The sequence below is a fragment of the Bombus pyrosoma genome, linkage group LG5 (assembly GCF_014825855.1).
Source record: "Bombus pyrosoma isolate SC7728 linkage group LG5, ASM1482585v1, whole genome shotgun sequence".
NCBI classification, from domain to species: domain Eukaryota; kingdom Metazoa; phylum Arthropoda; class Insecta; order Hymenoptera; family Apidae; genus Bombus; species Bombus pyrosoma.
The window spans coordinates 9,584,872-9,603,201 of NC_057774.1; the positions used below are offsets into that span (position 1 = coordinate 9,584,872).

The window sequence follows — 18,330 nt, forward strand, 5'->3', positions numbered from 1 at the left end:
TGTGCTCGCTCGTGTGTGCGCGCGGTTTAATGAACTCGGTTGGATCCTCGCTGGTAGACAATGAGAGAAGGGACGAGTCCAAGCACTGTAGCTCTTCGTTCGACTTTTTAATTAGAACCGCAGGTGTTTCGCGTGATCACTCAGACCACGGGGGTGGCTGAGTCGATGGAACCGGTGGAAAGTGAAAAATAAGCTGCGAGTTGCCGTTCCGCCGCATTGAGACCCGAGGATAACAAACGACGCCGAATAATAGATATCTTCCGTGCTTTTCAACGATCCACTCTTTTTCTTTCTCTTATTTCTCTTCTGGAGCCTACTTTTCGATTAGCGAGCCAGTGGGTACGCCACGCGGGGTTCCACGCTGGAAAGAAGCGTTCCGTGTCACGATACATGTGGGAACCGTGTTGTTTCCCCTCGTTGATCGATTTCCTTTTCTGTCCAGGACCTATTCAATATGACCGGCTAACCGCTCGATCGTGACTGAACTGTCGATCGACAAATTAGCGAAAACATTCTCCCCCGCTGGCAACCCAAATACTTAGATAACGCGGCTAATGTCGCGCGCCTTTCTTGCGGACAAATCGCTTCCTAAAGCGGCGCGACACTTCCACCGTTGGAAACTCCACGTTTTTGCTCAGCTTCGACCGATTTGGCAGCGATCGATCGTGGAACCTGTTCGACGGTGATTCCCAGTGATTTTCAGTCACCCACGAGAGACAGACCTTTGAAACGAATTCCGGTTGCTGGTTTTTCTTTTTCTTTCTCTCGATACAGTTAGGATTGCGTGAAAGTGTGTCTTTAAAAGCTATTAGCCGATTTTTTTGAATTTCTTAAAGACATTGAAATTAATAAACGTTGCTTGCTGTGTAATAGTATATATCGTTTCATGGGTAAAGTGAAGATTATTTCCTTTTATGGCTGAAGTGAAGCTAGACAGGCTAATTCCTTGTATTCGTTTCGACTAACAGCGATAAGCGATAAAAAGTATATAATATTTATAAAGAATAGATTAGATTGATAAAACTATTGCGAGTAAAAGTACGATATTGTCTGTATGACGCGAGACTACCATATTTTCTCCCACTAACCGTTGATAGTCGCGAATTTCAAAGAATATTCGATACGGTTCAAAGTGCGAGTTATTCTTTGAGTTTGGTTCAAATTAGCCAAGTTACCGAGTCCAAGCAGCTTGACATTATTTTGCAAGTGTGAACCTGTTGTTTCTTGACTTAAAATTTCCATTTATCCTTCTCATTAAAACAAATCACTTCACGTCAAGTCGTTTGAATTGAAATAGCTTGGCTACATAAGAGAACCCGACTGCCACAAAACAGTAACTGTTATTTTAAAATTAGTAGCTGCTTACGATTACTCTAAAAGCTTCTTTGACAGGAAAGGTACAACGGAAGGAGCGCTAAAAGCAAAAAGACAAAAGGGCAGAATGATGGAGTAGCTAAACGATGCTGTGTGATATAATCCGAAAAACGGCCTTGAGCAGCCGATCCATCTCGCTCGATGAATAACTCGAATCTGTTCAGCTGTCATTTTCTATTTACCATCGATCGGATCGTTCTCCTTTAAGGTTTCGAAATTCATCGTTCCATTCGTTCCCTCTTCCATCAGCTGTCCCGTTGAAGAAAGAAAAAAAGAGAGAGAGAGAGAGAGAGAGAGAGAGAAAGAAAGAAGAGAAAGGTTTCGATCCGTACGCCACGAAAATGTCAGAATAATAGAAATTTTATCTGATCGTAATCCACGCGCTGACTCATATCGATTAAGACGGCCGGACAATGAAGGAACGTCGGACGGTTCGCGAGCTGCAAAGGCACAAAGAACCGGCTGGATGCCGCGACGTGTGGAAGTGAACGCGACGGACGAACGAATTAGAATATATGTACGAGGTGCGAGAGAAAAAAAGTCGAGCATGAAAGTCGCGGGCGTGGGAACGACGGGCCCCAAGCGAGCCACCAATTAACACCAATTAGCGCTCATCTGCTCTAGGTAGTGGCAGCGACGAGTGAGCCGACTTTACATTTAGCACGAGACACCCGGCTCAACGAGGATTGGCTACAACGGTGCTCTTTGTGCTGTCCAGGTCGGCCTCGAGAATTTTGCACTTCCGCGAAAGGTCGGGAGAAATGGATTAGGGGCACTCAATAGAGGAAATGTGTCTTTCTTACTATCTTCCAGGTCATTTAACCTTTTCAATTTTTCTCCTCGAATTTCTACCAACGTGTTATTCGTATTATACGAAGCTTTTGGAAAATTCACGATTCTTGCGAATTGCATGCTTGCAATAAATATCTTGTAATCTCTAGTATACGCATTTTTAAATTCGTTTCAGATTTTATCAATACACGTAATCGCGATAGTTTGGTCTCATTAGAGTTTCCATGAGCTTTCCAAATGTTTCCATAAATAAATTAAAGATAATATTCATAGAAGGTTTCTACATTAAGTATTCAAACACTTTCGCGAGCCACTGTATCCCTATTTATGTATTCCTATCCATTATGCCTATGTTCGTCACAGCATACATCGCATCTAAGTTCTAAAATTTGCATTTCCTTGTTCCATCATCGAGGAAAGTATCCACTCACCACTCTGTCACAATACGACGAACGAAGTATATACAAACGAAGCGTCTAGGAATTTGCGTGGGTGTCCCGCAGAAAACCGCGTTACGAGCGAATTTCCCCTTTCGCCTTTCACCGAGCAAAACAACGGGCTTCGTTTTGTTCGGACGCGTTTAAAGAGCGCGGCCGCGTCCTCGCACAGGCGTGTAATAAATTATCGGATGGATCGCGGGTAAAAGTCACGATCCGACCACCGGCGGTCTCGATCATCGATCGATCCATCCATGGACGTGGGTCGTCCGGTTTCGTGGGCGTAGGAAATTCATTAAGTCGGATATTATTCCGTAAGATGCGGTTCCAGGATCAATTAATTAATTTTCTGTGGCTTCGCGACATTAATCGTCGCGAGGGTTCTCCGCGCGCGTGTTTCTTAAACTTGATTTCAGACGCGTTATGCTAATGTGATTTTGCACCAGCAATATCGTGTCATTCGACAAATACATATATCTAATGATGCAACGCAGACAAGTATGCAATAACAGGATAGCACGATGGTGTGCATTGTGTTATTAAAAATATAAATCAGACATATGTGTCGATGATTATGAAAGCGGCCCGAGTCGAGAATCTAAAAAGAAAAGGAGTTTATCACTTATTTCACCTCGCGTCTATTGATACTACGACAATCTGAAACGATCTTCCAAAATTAGTAGAAGAAAATAAACGACTTAGATCACTTTTGTAATCGCCGGTATACATGTCGGTACATCGTCATCGATGCGATATTCTAATTACGTCGCATATCTTGTTCATACCGGATCTTAACTGGATTGCTATTTAGTTAGAAACTTCAAGATCTCGTGAAGTTATCTACGATGTTAGCGAAACATCGGAAATAGCTTTCCGTTGGATACGGTTTACGGTCCGGAAGCCTCAAACAGTATTAGACAGCATTAGTAAATGTTTGCAGTGTTAAGTATAACGGTGTAAAGCGTACCTAACAGCGTTAGGTGTGATAAGCGAGGCTATAGAAGCATCAAGACTTCAGCTAATTTTATGATAGAGACTGAGAACAACGTCTTGCAGTTTGTCTACAGATTTCAGAATCAATTTATCTACGTTTTGTAGTCACGGTGAGTCAGCATTTTTACCATCTTGGTAATGGATCAGAGCATCGCAACGTGGAAATAAGGTGTATTTGCCGGGAGCCGAAAAGGATGGACAGAAGCCGTAGCGGGCACGTAGAAGCGGTTGAGGAGCCTCTATCTGGCGTTGACTGTCGTTCCATCGCATCGTGGCGCTCGTCGATGGTAGACGCGTACACGTCGATCGTGTGGCTCGGTAACTACACGTACGTACTTACGTACGCCGAATAGAACGCCTTCTCTTTCTCTATGTCAGGCGACGTGTCTTTGGTTTCGCGGAAAAGATCGAACGAGCGGTACGTGAGGACGCGTACTAAGCAGAAACGAACCTCCAGCACGCCCGCCACCGATCCGGGAAGCCGTGAATGGTTTATGTCTTTTGTCGATTTATTCCCCGAGGCTTCCTACTTTCTTTCTTTCGACGACCCTCGTCCCGGCTTTATGTCTTTCCATAAACACTCGGTATGGAAAATTTGAAATTAAAATACATTTCAAACGTGCAGTTGAGCATATAGCGACAAATTGCGGATTTTGTTATGAGATTTTGCGCGTGTAGTGTTCTGTGTGTGAACTGCGCATTTGGAATGGAAGGAAGATCGTATTGGTTTCGGAAGAAGCGAATGTGATAAATCACGTTTTCTTTTCTGTTATAGAAGACCAATTTTCGAATGCAATACATTGCGAAGTAATTCACCGATCAAATTTTATTTTTGCATGTATTTTATTATATCTATTTATTATAGTTGTATTTTATTTTAGGATCAAATACCTGTTTTTGTCAGCCACTTGAACGTGTAGAAAATATTAGTAACATTAATTATATACAAAGTAGTCATATCTACAGCCTACCCGATATTTAATCGTTTTATTTCTTTTACCTTTCTCCTCCAAAAATGTGTTTCGAAGGGTATATACATTCGAACGAGCCTCCGTGTTCAAATTTCGGCTCAGATCTACACGACGATTACGCCAATTTATTTCGTGAAAGTTCCTTACGTAAAATCGTTGCGATATATTATTATTCATTGTACTGTATCATCTCGGCGCATTCGTAACTCCATACTTAACGGTAACACAATGCCAATCGCAAACCATTCTCCAAAGGTTGCTTTATGAAAATCTACCGTTCTCCTTGCTTCTTTACGTTCGCACCTCTTCAGGTATGTTCTTCCTTTATTATACTTTGTTCGCAAAGAGCATGGGATACACAAAGGATCGAGTAAAATTATATTACATACCATAGCCAAATATTTACTAATCTAAACTATCTAAATTTTGACATCTATCTATATTTTAATATAAAAAATCTAAAACTCGAATTCTAAAGTCGAAACTATCTAATGCCTATTTAATTAACCTCTAATTAACCTGTAATATACCTCTATCTAATTAATAATACCTATCGACATCGATGTAACATCCATTTTGAGTCACATGGATCCGTGGAATTTGGCGAATTACAAGGCAAATTACTTAGCTCGGCCGAAGCATCCTTCTTATTCGAATAACCCTGCCTTACCTATTCCGAACATCACCTTTAAACAGACCCACCTTTCAGCGGCGCGTCGCGATAAATTCGATTCTCTCGCTATAAGACGGTTTGCAATGGAATTCCAGCGCTCCGTTCCTCCCAAAAGCTGCATTCCAACAGCTCCTCCGTTCAATTACTTTCGAAAGCGATTTCCCAGGAACGCGAGGCGCGGACGAGGTCCCTGAATCCTTGTGGAATTCCGACTTTTGATCGCTTTCGAGCACCGCCTGGCCGTGGTTTACCCTTGACCCTAAATCTCGCCGCAACAATCGGGGGTCTCGAGGTCAGGCGTCGCGATGCGATAAATTCGCAGACTTATTCCCTCTCCTCTTATACTTCGAAAGGAACGATTCATCTGACGGCGGGCCAACGTAGAAGAGGGTTGTTCCACGTCCCCTTGAAAATTCCAGCGAGCGCCGAAGGGGAAGTTTCGTTCTGGAATCCTTTCCTGCGTCCTCGGTTCCCAATTAGCCGGCTGGCTAATAAATCTCGCGTTGTCCCCGACGAGAACCGTAGAGCGAGAGGACCGGCAGCGCGGAAGGAGAGAAAAAAAACGAACGTCCGTGAGGAGGAAGCGGACACGCGGCCAGAAAGGGAAGGAAGAAAGAGTTGTGGGGGGATCTTCGAGCGACAGAGGACGTAGAGAATCCTCTTGCAGCCGGTGGTAGCCACTGTTCGCAGGGGCACAAGGCCAAGAAGCCTTCGTACGATGTCGCGACCAGCCTCTTTCCTCGCTTCGAGACGCTCAAAGGAGGAGCTCCGCGAGGAGTCAGTACCTCGTGATACTGATGGTTGTGCTGTATGCTGGTACCTCTACCTGCATATCGCGGGGAACCTGGCATTCTTTGCGTTAAATGCCTGCTCGACGAGCGAGTCCGACTCTCGCGCCCATTTACACGTACACGAGTTCGTTCTTCTCTGTGTATATGGATGGCTATAAGATGAGCTTGGAAACGAATGGAAGTATTTCGTACGAGAGGTATTGGAAGAATAGAATTCTAGATGCACAGGTGTCTCCAGCGAGACTGTTGGACATCTTGAAGCAGAATGATGTCTCTTGAGCGTCGTCTGTTTCCCAGACCAAAGTGTACAATGGCGTGCTGCAGATTCGTTTGATGTCAACGGATTGCAGAGTAATTTCGTTGATTTCAAGATGATGTAAATTGATTCTCTTTTGATCGGTGCGTATATGAAGACTCGAATGAGGCTTTTCGCTCAATCATTAGTCCCACGTCGAGGGGTAAATTTCGTATTATTAAAAACATATATAGATGGTGGGAATTTTGGAGTTGTATCGGAAGAGAGAACGATTGCTGGATTCTGAAAGTAAAACTATAAAGTAAAACTTGGAGGATTTTATTTTGATCGGTGTATATCCGATCGGTGAGATTCGAATAAAGTTTCTTTTAATTGCATCGTAAATTCCACATCGAGGGATTAATTTCGTACTATCTGAAAGATAAAGTCTGTAAATATTGCAAGCTTTATAAAATAGAATGGTTGATTCCACGTACAATGCAGATATACAATAGCTCATCTTGTTATTCTATCGTATATTTATACAAGTATCACAATGTTCCACTTTTACGCAGATTATTAAACCCTGTAACACGACGCAGCACAAAATATCGGAACGTTCCATAATTCACAGAAGCCAGCGAAAAAATTCTTAATATCCTATCGCCATAATTCTTGCGGCCATAAAATGGTCCCACTAAACATTCGTATTACAATCTCCTCTGAACACACCCGGGAATAATGGCCATATTTCAAGCAGGAACGATAGCGCATTCTTCATTCAAAAATTACCTCTAAAATTCGCCGACGTACAATACGTACACACATTCCCCTCCCCTAACTTTACACACAATCACAAGCTGATATCGGTGTACGTGCACGCGAGGTCGCGGCGAAGAATCGAGGCCTGTACAGGGAACAGAAAACGTGGTTCGGGAGACACGACGGCAGCGACTCGTACACGGGCTAACTAGCGATGGAAGAAGACGAAGAGGACGAAGAGAAACGATTCTGCTGGTGCGGATAAAAGAAAAGGAGGAGACGATCGAGGAGATTGGTATGCGGTCCGCGCAGCGGGTTCACACACGACCTAAAGGCGGCCCAAAGCCAGTCTAAAGGCTGAGCAAGCGGAGACGAGGAGAAGAAGAAGACGAAGGAGTCGTAGAAGGGGGTAGAGGACAAGCTCGCGAGGCATTGCCCAAACCGGGGCGACAGTTTCTTCCTCCCCTCTTTTCCTTCATTTGCATACTCGCGATGCGCGGTACACCTGTGTGTTTCGTTGGCTGCGTGTCCGTCTCTGGCCGCGTACACCTGACCAATAAGTTCCCCGGTGAGCGTAAATCTACGTTGTAAACGCGAATACTCGGCTGGCTCCCCTGCCGCGTCAACGAGGGCAGTTTCGTTGGCCCGGGATTAATCGATGACTTTCGCCTTTCTCTCAGAGAAATAATTAATAATGCCGATCCGTTCTGCACTTGCGGCGAATTATGGAGATTCCTCGTGGAATTAACGAGTCACGGGTAGCAATATAGATTGAATTCACACGTGTGGGAACGCGGAAACGCGCAGAATCCCTGAGACATCGAACGATATAGAAGCCTCGGGGACTTTATTTCTACGTACGTGCGTAAGTAAGTATATAAGTTCGCGTCCTGAGAACAGGATCGTGCGGAAGCGTGGACAAATCGATGGTTATATTACTTCGTTGAGCGTTTAATCGATGTCCCCGATAAATGGTGTGTCGTTAATTCATGGAAAAGGAATGATAGCAAAACCTAGAGACCGGATGGTCGCTCGACAAAATTTGTACACTAATTGTGGGACGTTTTATAGTTCTCGAATTATAGTTCATTAGCGGGACATCCGCGAGGTGCGTCGTGGAATTTGAAAAAAGGCTCGATGGAAGTTTTTCATTCGTGTTGAACGTAAATCTCTCGTGTTGGCCGACGACCAACAGGCAGCCTGATTGCGATCCCCGCGGGCGACCGAGAGCCGGCGGAACGATTTTGGAGCCGTTCGGTCGATTAACGACCGGTTCGCGTACACTTCTTGACAAATCGATCCTGCTTCCGTATCTGCGCCGCTGCGTGATTTATACGCGCTTAGAATCGGCCGCAGTCCCCAACGAAAATATAAATGACACGCCACGAATATCTCTATTGGTAGATCCACCGTCTACCTACGAAGGGTGATTTCGTTTACATTTGTAAAACGAACATCGACGTGGCCGACGAACAATGGTTTAGATCGTCAGATGTTGTTCCCATTTGAAACGTTGCTTCTCAAGAACCACACACATTTCGTTTCAGATTAATCAGCTTAACAGTTAACGCAAAGCAAAGTATGTAAGCAAAAGCAACAAACGAAATTAACAAAATCAAGAGACCAGTACAGATAGCATCGCCGAGACCGTTATGATCGTAGAATGTTAGATTAAAACACCGTCTCCAGGAACATCAAAATACATCGAGAACCACGTCAGACCGTGTCCGAAAGCATAACTGCGATAGAAAATTTACATTAGCAGACTCACTTGGAAATACGATTGAAAACGATTGACGTGGTATAAACTGGTAATTCTAGACGAGACTCTGTTCGCAGGTAATTCTCGAAACGAGGCCACGTTCCTCGACGAAACGATACAGCCGGATGGAATGTGATATCAACAAAGATGAACGAGAGATTCGATGGAGGGTCAGGAAACGGGTCTGGGCTCGAAAAGTATGCAGAAGAGGCCATAGAGGAATCGTTGGAGGACGCAAAGAATACACCTGTTGGATTCTGACTCACGACGATGATCCCCTGCGGGGATTCGAGGCGTGCCTTCACGGGCTTGACTCCTTCATTTTCGTTCTCCCGCGGTTTTTATCCGTCGTTCGTGCGGCGAACACCGTTTAGACGACTATCGTTTATCATTACACGGGTTATTATCGAAGCTATAATTATCGGAATTTATCACGCGCCACGGAGAAAGGAGGGTAAAGCGTTTTCGTCTCTATTTCTCACTGGATTTCGACCGAGAGCGATTTTCACCTGTCTGGCCGATCTCTGAGCCGAGCCGAGGTCGTTTAATACGCCGGTGCTAATTATGCCAACGACATTACCTGGGAAATTTAACGCCTACGGATTATTTGTGCTCTAGGCGGGACGAGAAACGTTGCTGCGTTTATTCTCTGGCTACTCCAGTTACGTCGATCAAACGGTTTTAGCCATTAGGCTTCCAGCCACGGCGAGCCGTAACGACGAACTTTATTAAAGCGTGAGAAAGTCCCCTCCCGGAGGTGATTAAAGCCGCTCGACTAATCTACTTACGCGACGCCGCGGTTTGGAACTCAATAGCGACCCGGCTAAATTGAATGATGCCGTTTGACGCGTGACACGGTCGCTTAAACGTCGCATCGATCATCCGACGTCCTTCGGCCACACCAACTTCAAGAATGAATCGGTCATTTTCTTCCTTATATTCTTCGTGATTATGTGACATGCGTGTGGACAGAATCGATGAGAAGCTTGAAGGGAAACGGACTTTTAACGAGTCGATTGTAAACGAATTTTTGGTTCGGATAATAATTGGTTGTTTATAATTAGTTTCGTACGATAGTTCGATAAGATGCAATTTCATCATCTAATAAGATTATCAGATATCGTCGTTAAGGTTGTATGATGTCAATGAAAACTTACGATTTTATTTTATATTACTTGACCAAATTGACAATTTGTAAAAGTAGCGAATCGATGAGTTATTATCCTCCGCTAATAAAAACGTTAAACCAAAATCTCATATATTATTAGCTCATTCTATATTTAGGTTATCCGAAACTTTTCGTTAACTATGCATGATTTATGATTCAGTCAATTACGATCCAATCTCGATGCTGCCAGTAGTTTCCAACAACAAAGTAAGAATATTACTCATCAAATTCTACGCGTGTATCTCGATGTTATTACAAACTCTACCTTATAGCTTACACTTAGTCATCGACGAATCGAGTTTCTGATTAGTACATTAAAAATTACTATTTTGAGATACGTCAATATCGACGTATGATTGATTTATTGAGTCGCGATCAAAATCACGCACGAATCTTTCTCTATCACGTGCGTATCGTTAAATTCGCACGAGAAATAAGAAGCAATAATCCAGCTATAACGTTTTATACAAAATAGATTCAATTGGTTACTATAACGATTTCATCGCTTACCAATTTTACCAAATTCTACGGATACTATCTTTCATAAGTATTTCAAAGATACAATGAAAAAACGTTTCGCGACAATTATTTGGAAGTATTGAAATACTTACGAACGTATATACTTGGTACTATACGATATAGTATACCAGTTGCCTATATTCCTCGACCAACAACGTCCAATTGAATCATCCAGCAGTTTTCAATCTCGCCACCCTCGAGCGAGCGAACACGTCGAGCGGGCGACTCGCTAATTCAGCCAACATAATGCCCGGTGAGTTCCACGTGGGCCCAGCGACTGTGACGTCACATCATTGATAGAGGCGCCCACATTGGATGCTTAGAAGTCGCGGATATTGTGTCAAGAATAGATACGCCAACGGGTTTGCTTATTTGCGACTCGTTGTCCGTGTATGGAGAATGAAAATGAAAATCGACGAAAGTTCGCGATTCAACGGACGAGAGAAAATGATCATTGTGGGAAAGAGCGAAGGCTCTGGATGAAAATAGCGGGAAAGCGATCGAGGCTTTCGACGAGGCAGAGTAGACAAAGATGCCTCGAGGAACACGACGACGAAGAAGACGCGTCTATATAACGTAGAACGGGATGAAAAAGGATAGAAACACGTGGCTGGAGAAAGGAAAGATGCGAAACGTGGTGTTTGCTCAGAAGACACACACAGACGTCAGGATTGTGCAAAAGCTCGGCTAACTCTCATCTCGCTGATCGTTTCCTGTGCCATTATGCTACCGCTGAAAAGGCGGCTGGTACTCCCTTCTTATGTATGCCTCTTTACGCCGCTATTGAAATCGCAAACGGAGAAAGTCGAAGGACGATTACTCGCCGTGCCAGATGTATACATATATGCCTGTTTGTTTCTTTCTTTGGTCGTAACCGGTATCGAGTGGCGTGCTTATTAACTGGAAGACTATGGTCTTTAAGCGTGGTTTCGACCGAGCGAAGTGCACGCGGTATTCCAGAGAGGAAGGTTATCCGAGGGTCTACGGTCGATTTCACCGGTCTCGAAATGTTTTATCGGATGGCGGTGGTTGGGAAAATTTGTATGTATTGGATAGTCTATGGATTCATACATGCGGATGGAGCTTTTAAGAAAATAGAGGTTGCTTTGGGAAAATTAGGATCTCTCAAATTATCCGTCCAATGCAAATTCAACGTTCCAATTTTTAGCAAGAATAATAACCTACTGCGTGGTCGTAACAATCAATAACTATGCCTCTGTTCGACGAGATGATTGGTCATTCTCATAAAATGAATTTTAACAATACGTGGCTGTAGTTCTACTCTGTAATGGGCACTTTAGCCAAGTGTATTAAATGTAAAAGTACATTAAATTATTTAGTAATTATTATTTAATTTCGATTTGACTCGAAAAATTTGATATTATGAGGATGAAATTGAGAGCCTGGTAGATGTAGAACGCTTCATTCGAAAATAAGCATACGTGCAACCATATGTTGCAAAATAATACGGTTTGCTAACAATTTAAAAATATCTCTCATTTTCGTTCTAATTTATAAATTTCGAAATATCTAATTGTAAAATAAGTTCATCTAATTATTCTTCAGATGAAAAAAAACCACCCCATACAATAGCCAGGTATGGTACTTGGTGCGAAGAAACAGGGTTTCAAGGCGGAAAGAAAGGAGATCATCCGCGTTCCTCTTGGAGCTAAAATCGCGCGAAATCTCATTTAGAGGCGGCGCCCGTGGCTCTATTAAACGGCGGCCTCTTGTTCTCATTCTCGAAATCGTTGAAAGGCAACCGAGTGAATCTCTGCCGGGCGGGCCGGCAATTTCGCAACAATACAGAGGGCTCCGGTCGCTCCATTGGAAAAGGACTTCTACGGGAGCATTGTATCGCGACGTCGATCGCAAATTTCTAGCCCCGATTCCTTTGTCGATGCGGGGCGCGCGAGAGCTATCGAATCCAAAGGATTTCCGGTCTGTTGCTCCTCTATCGACGAGTCGTTACGTAGAATTCCAGTTCGGTTCCAGTCGCTTGGCAACGTCTCCTCGTGTTCCTCTGCCTCTCCTTCTTCTTCCTTTTTGGCTGACCTCTAACTGTGGAATTCTTTTTCAAATCGTCCATCTTCTCTGTCAATAGTCTCGTTTTCTTTGGAGCGACAAATGACTATTAGTGGAATGGTGTGGAGATTTTTGAAGTAAAAGGTTTATAGAAGCGTAGGGAGAAGCTCTTGGCGAACACTGGAATAGTGTAAAACAAGGACAGCCTTCAATGTTGTTCATATGAACAATATAATATCAATGATACATTATCTTCCGATAATCTTTCCAAGTTGTTCATTTTCTTTGGCAATGTGTTCGCTGCCTTTAAAACAACAAGTGATTATCAATGGAATCCTATCAAGATTTTCAAAGTAAGAAATTTGTAAAGTTCCGGAGAGAAACTGCGGGGAGAAGTTGAAGAACACTAGAACGATGTAAATTTCTCATTAATGACAAATCTTGTGCTAAAAAAGATAGGCAAAGTAGTAGAGAAAGGTGGTCCCTGAATTATTTTCCTTAATAATACGCTACTCTTTTCTAAAATTACAAATAATACGAGAACTACAGGAGCTAGAATTTCCTAAGATTAAATACAGAAGCTCTTGGAGAACCTCAAAGTGGTACATAATAAATCCTCGACTAAAAGAGACAGCTACTAATTGGAGAAAACGTCTTCAGTTTACAAATTCATACGATTCACCAAACTTCTTTCGTAATACCATACGAACTAGAAGCCGCTTTCCAATTATTACAAACTCCTCGAGGAACACTTGATTCGAGATGCCTAGCAATGTATCTTCGCGTAATGAAAAAGCAGTCGTCGAATCTTTAAACCCAAACAGCAGCAGCAGTTCCAGTGAACGATTGCCAACATCCCACACACGTGATGTGTCACCAGGCCCGGTCAGGCGGCTGTCGAGCGTAATTACGTCGAGACGAACGGTCGATTTCGACGAGTGGTACCGAAGAGATCCTCTGAAGATCCTCGAGAGCAACCATGACGACGTGTTTCCGCGCGCAAGAGGTATACACATCGGCTGAACGTATACGTCAAGGGCTCTCCACTGGAACCTAACGGACCAAATCGAGGCACAGCTCTCCTTTTGTACTGTGCCTGTGTGCGCGCATTAAAACTCGCGAGGTACGCGTTCGCACGCAGACAGGCAGACACGGTCAGTAGTGGATTATTTGAAGAGCACTAGCGTGTTTGTATATTTCATAACTCGCTCGTGAGGCTCTAAGAAGACCCATGCCGGGGCCCGTTTCTTCCGAGGGCGACAAAGGGTGGGACCGATGCGTTCCCTCTTTCCTCGTTCCGTTCCCACTCGAGAGGAGGGCATAAACAGAGACCCTTAAATTGCTTCCTTTCCGTGAAGGATCTTTTCTCTCCCCCGTCCTCCCGTTCCACTCGCTTTTTCCTTCGTTTTTCTTTGCCACGAGCGACTAGGTTCACGGGTGTGTACGCTTCTTCGAGCATTTAGCGCTCCCCGAGCTAATTCAATTATGGGGGGCCATGGGCGCGCAATAAAAAAATATATGGAAAGCAAATATACGTGCAAGCCGCCCCGCTGTTTCTTTTTTTCGAGGGTAAGCGTTAAGCACGGAAAACCGTGCTGCGTTATGTGCATATATGTAGGTGTGCGATATCGTGGTCAGGAATTTAGAAAATATCATAGATCTCGTACTATGTTCGGGTTCGTTGGTTTGATTTCCTGGTATTATAGCAACTATGAAATCATTTTCGCGGCGCGCGTCTTGAAAAACTGCTAAGCTTGACTTTCGTTACGGTAATTGAATACGGAGGATATTGAGTATATGGATATTATCTTTGCCGACTGAAGCCATATTGAAATATTCACTGCATCTAACGATCTCTTAGGAATTCCCACCTCGACTGAATTCTTTGAAGTCTCGCCATGATCAATGGACAAAGATCTCTATATCCCAATGACAGAATCGCTCGCTACCAGGCGATTATTTGAAATTTTCGATTAAAGTTGTTACTTACAATTAGCGTTAAAATTCTCAGCTCATGTTTACGAATAGTCGTACAGTGTATGATATTTAATTAGCCCACGAATGGCACGTATTCTTAAGTATTCTTACTTTTGACAGGTTAATCCTGTTCGAACGTTTCACACTTTCGAACACGGTCGTCTTTTTGCCTGAGAAAATATCATTATGCTGTTTATGATAATTCGAGGCTGGAATGAGAGAAACGCGTGTTTGTTTAAGACGTAATGGAGGATCAATATTTTCTTCTGTCAAGGTTCGTGAAACTGCCTGATTCATTTGAAAATTATTCTTTCTGGACATCATTATTTTTAGTATCGAACATGCTATATATTTGCAGAAATTTATTCCATTCTTCAACGAAAATTTATTTTTCTTTGTAACTTCTTTGAAAATTTATTTTTCAATTTGCCTGAATTTATAAAACTAATAAAACGAGACGGCTGTTCTTAACCTGTGGTGCGCGAATCTCCGCAGGCTACGAAGTTCTCGCAAATTGTTATTGTATTATTCGAATAACAAATATTTAGTATATCCATTTGCTTATGTATAATGAATCTTTTCTTCCCAAAAAATTTGTTCAGCAGTTGATGTGTGTTTTAATTATTTAATTATTAATGGTTAAATGATTATTTAATTACTTAACATACTTGGCACACTGAGGATTTAAGTGTTTGGTGTCCACGATAACAAGAAATTATTTAAATGGGGTTCGTGGTAAATAAAAGATTAAGAATCACTGGAATAAAACATTTTACTCACCGTCCATCGGAAGGTGAAATGAAGTTGTAGGGTGACAGGTTCGCTTAGGGTGAAGGTGTTCTGGCCGAGGGCGTGACTAGATACGTTGCCAAAGCTGCAGGAGCCGATGGCGGTGACATTCGACTGATATTCCTTCAAGCAGAGCCAGAAGGCTGTCGAGCACGGTGTCGTGCACGGTGGTAACTCTCCCTTTCCTCCGCCATCACCTCCTCCGCCGCAACACCTACCGTCCACCAGGGTGCCCCTGTTGTTCGTTAGCGAGAGGATCTGTACCTCGAAGAATCCGCTCGCGTTCGTAGCCTGTGACAATCGACAGAAGTATATTTATAATACTGTTCATAAACTTCGATCATACTATCGAAGAATTAATCTTTTATACGAGTTTATCAGTTAGAAAAATTGCACGATATGAAAATAAATTTTTCTTCGAATATTTATTCTATATTATTGTATTTTGGAGGAAAATATTGAATATCGTATAATGAAACGTAAGTAATGGATATTAAATATACATAACAGAATTCCATTTATCCGAACTTGTCGGAGGGAACAGTTTATATAACAGGAGTTCACATAATAGGAGCTCACCAATTCTCCTCGCTACCTATTATGTTTCGTTCACATAACAGTTCACGTTCAGACAAGCGAATTCAATCAACAAAAGTGCAGTTAATCGGGAATTAATTAAAATTTTGTTCCAATAAGTGAACTTGAGATAAATGGAGTTCTACTGTGTTATATTCGTTGGAATTATTTCTGAAAAGAATAGGAAAGCGTTAAATATTATAGTTATCTTATATTATAATTAACGTTATAGTTATATTTTCTAACTTCTTTCTTGCGATATTAAATTACCAGATTATCACTGAAGGAAGATGTTATCGCAATTTGAAATATTATATTTTTAAAATTAACATCTGTGAGTCTATCATTTATTGAAACAATACATCGAATAAATCATCGAAAAAGAGTCCAGTTAAGTTGCGGCAATTTATATTTTGATTCGTGCACATATCACTTTTTACATCTGACATTTGGATACCCCTAATGGCGCATTAAACTCTATCAGTGCGTTTACATTAGCGACGAAGCTGTCGCTGTTTTTCCGTTCAATATGAAGGCGAATTTATCGGGCTCGTTACGCGGAGAAAACGGTCCGCATTAAACACAGCACGATTTCATTCGGCTCTTTCTAATGGGCATAATAAAACAGCGGGATTTTCCAGCTCGGGTCCCGCGAAAACGGAAGTCTCCGCGGCCTTAGGAGGCGAAAGGCCCCTCGAGTATCTATTACGAACGCTTCGCCAACTTCGAACCGATTCGCTGGAAAAAGTCGAACTATTTCGAAACTATATTCGTGCTCTGGCAATTTTTCGATGCTCCCTGTTCACCTTTCCATTCTGACATTATTTTTTTGGTACTTCATCCCCATGTTTCGTGTGATACCACGTGATTCGATCCAAAAGAATGTTCCTCCAAAAATATCCTATAGTTTAATGCTATAAAAATTCCTTACGATAGGATAATGCAACTTAGTTTTACAAGATTTGAACACGATATAGTTTCTCGATGTTCCCTGTTCACCTTCCCATTCTGACATTATTTTTTTTGTACTTCATCCCCATGTTTCGTGTGATACCACGTGATTCGGTGCAAAAGAATGTTCCTCCAAAAATATCCTATAGTTTAATACTGTAAAAATTCCTTACGATAGGACAATGCAACTTAGTTTTACAAGATTTGAACACGATATAGTTTCTCGATGCTTCCTTTCATCTTTCACGTTAATATCCCAATCTTGTATTTCGCTTTCAAGCTGTCAGTCGTCAGAAATTAAACGGTAATACGAATTCCTAATAAATACAGTTTCCTAAAAATCTCCGATTAAACTCGTAACTAGCCCCAATATTAGCAATTAATAGGAATATTGACGCTTTTTCACGCTACTCACTGTAGTTGCTAAATATTCCAAAATATTTCCCATGCTTGTTATTCTCAGCGATAGCAGAAAACTGAAATTTCATAATTTAGCTCCGCAAGAAATTCATTTGCCTAGAAAGGTTCTTCAATCCGACTTTCAACTTTCAAGAGATTTAACTCCGATACCTTCTATAAATTGGCAGTCCAGGTTAGTCTACACGAAAGTCCATCTACTTTCCCATTCACGGTCAAAATTGCGCGGGGGATCTCGCAACCGCGCCGATGCCGCAACCCGTGGTGAATTTACATCGGCCTCTCGCTTTTGCCCACGTACGATTAACAATAAAAGCGGCACGAAATCGTCTCGTTTCAACGGCGGAGAGTCTTCCTTTCGTTGCAGTTACGAAACGCTCTCTATGTATGCTTCGCCTATACCTATCGGTTTCTAATGCATCGAGCGAGCACGTGTATTCGACGTACTCATACACTAAACGTATATATTATACGTGTATTTATGCACGTATTCATACACGTATGTGCCTAGACGTGGATACGTGGATATACAGGGTGTACCAGACTTTGAAAGTCAAACTTCGTCGGTATATTCTATAAGCATAACTGAATAATAAATATCGTATAAACTAAGATGATTAAAAAACTTTATTAGAGAGTTAGAATAGCAATATAAAATACGAAGAGAATTTCTCGAATTTTATGCCAGATAGATATTGATATTCGCGTGTACGATGAATTAGTACAAGCAGAGATTGGTCCATTGAGACGATGCAAGATCAGAGTGATCTTCGTAGAGCAATAAATTCGATATTCATATCGTTGTAAATTCGTGGTAAAAGTAAAGCCAGGGAGATTGTCTGGTCGAAGTAAGACGAAAATCAAGAGTAACGAAGTTGCAGGTAAATTCACGTATACTCGACAAGACTCGATTTCCTCGAGAACGTAGCTTTCAAAGCAATTTTCTTATTCTCCACTTCTGTCTTATTTTCAGCCATAGGATCTCTTCAACTTCGCTTGTACCGCTAATTTAAAACCACGATGTATTTTCGTTTATCATTTGAAATAACGAAGACACCCTGTACGTATAAGTGCATCGAGCGAACGAGCATACACGGACGAGCCCTGGGGGCCTATGT

The 18,330-nt window shown here is 42.3% G+C and overlaps 1 protein-coding gene across 1 annotated transcript in view; it reads right to left on the reverse strand.

Moving 5' to 3' along the window:
- LOC122567387 (protein jagged-1) overlaps window positions 1-18,330 on the reverse strand; it is a 56,460-nt gene that overhangs the window by 16,506 nt on the left and 21,624 nt on the right. Inside the window, exon 2 of the mRNA XM_043725820.1 lies at window positions 15,260-15,559. Coding sequence (XP_043581755.1) covers window positions 15,260-15,559 — 300 coding nt within the window. The remainder of the gene's footprint in view (window positions 1-15,259; window positions 15,560-18,330) is intronic.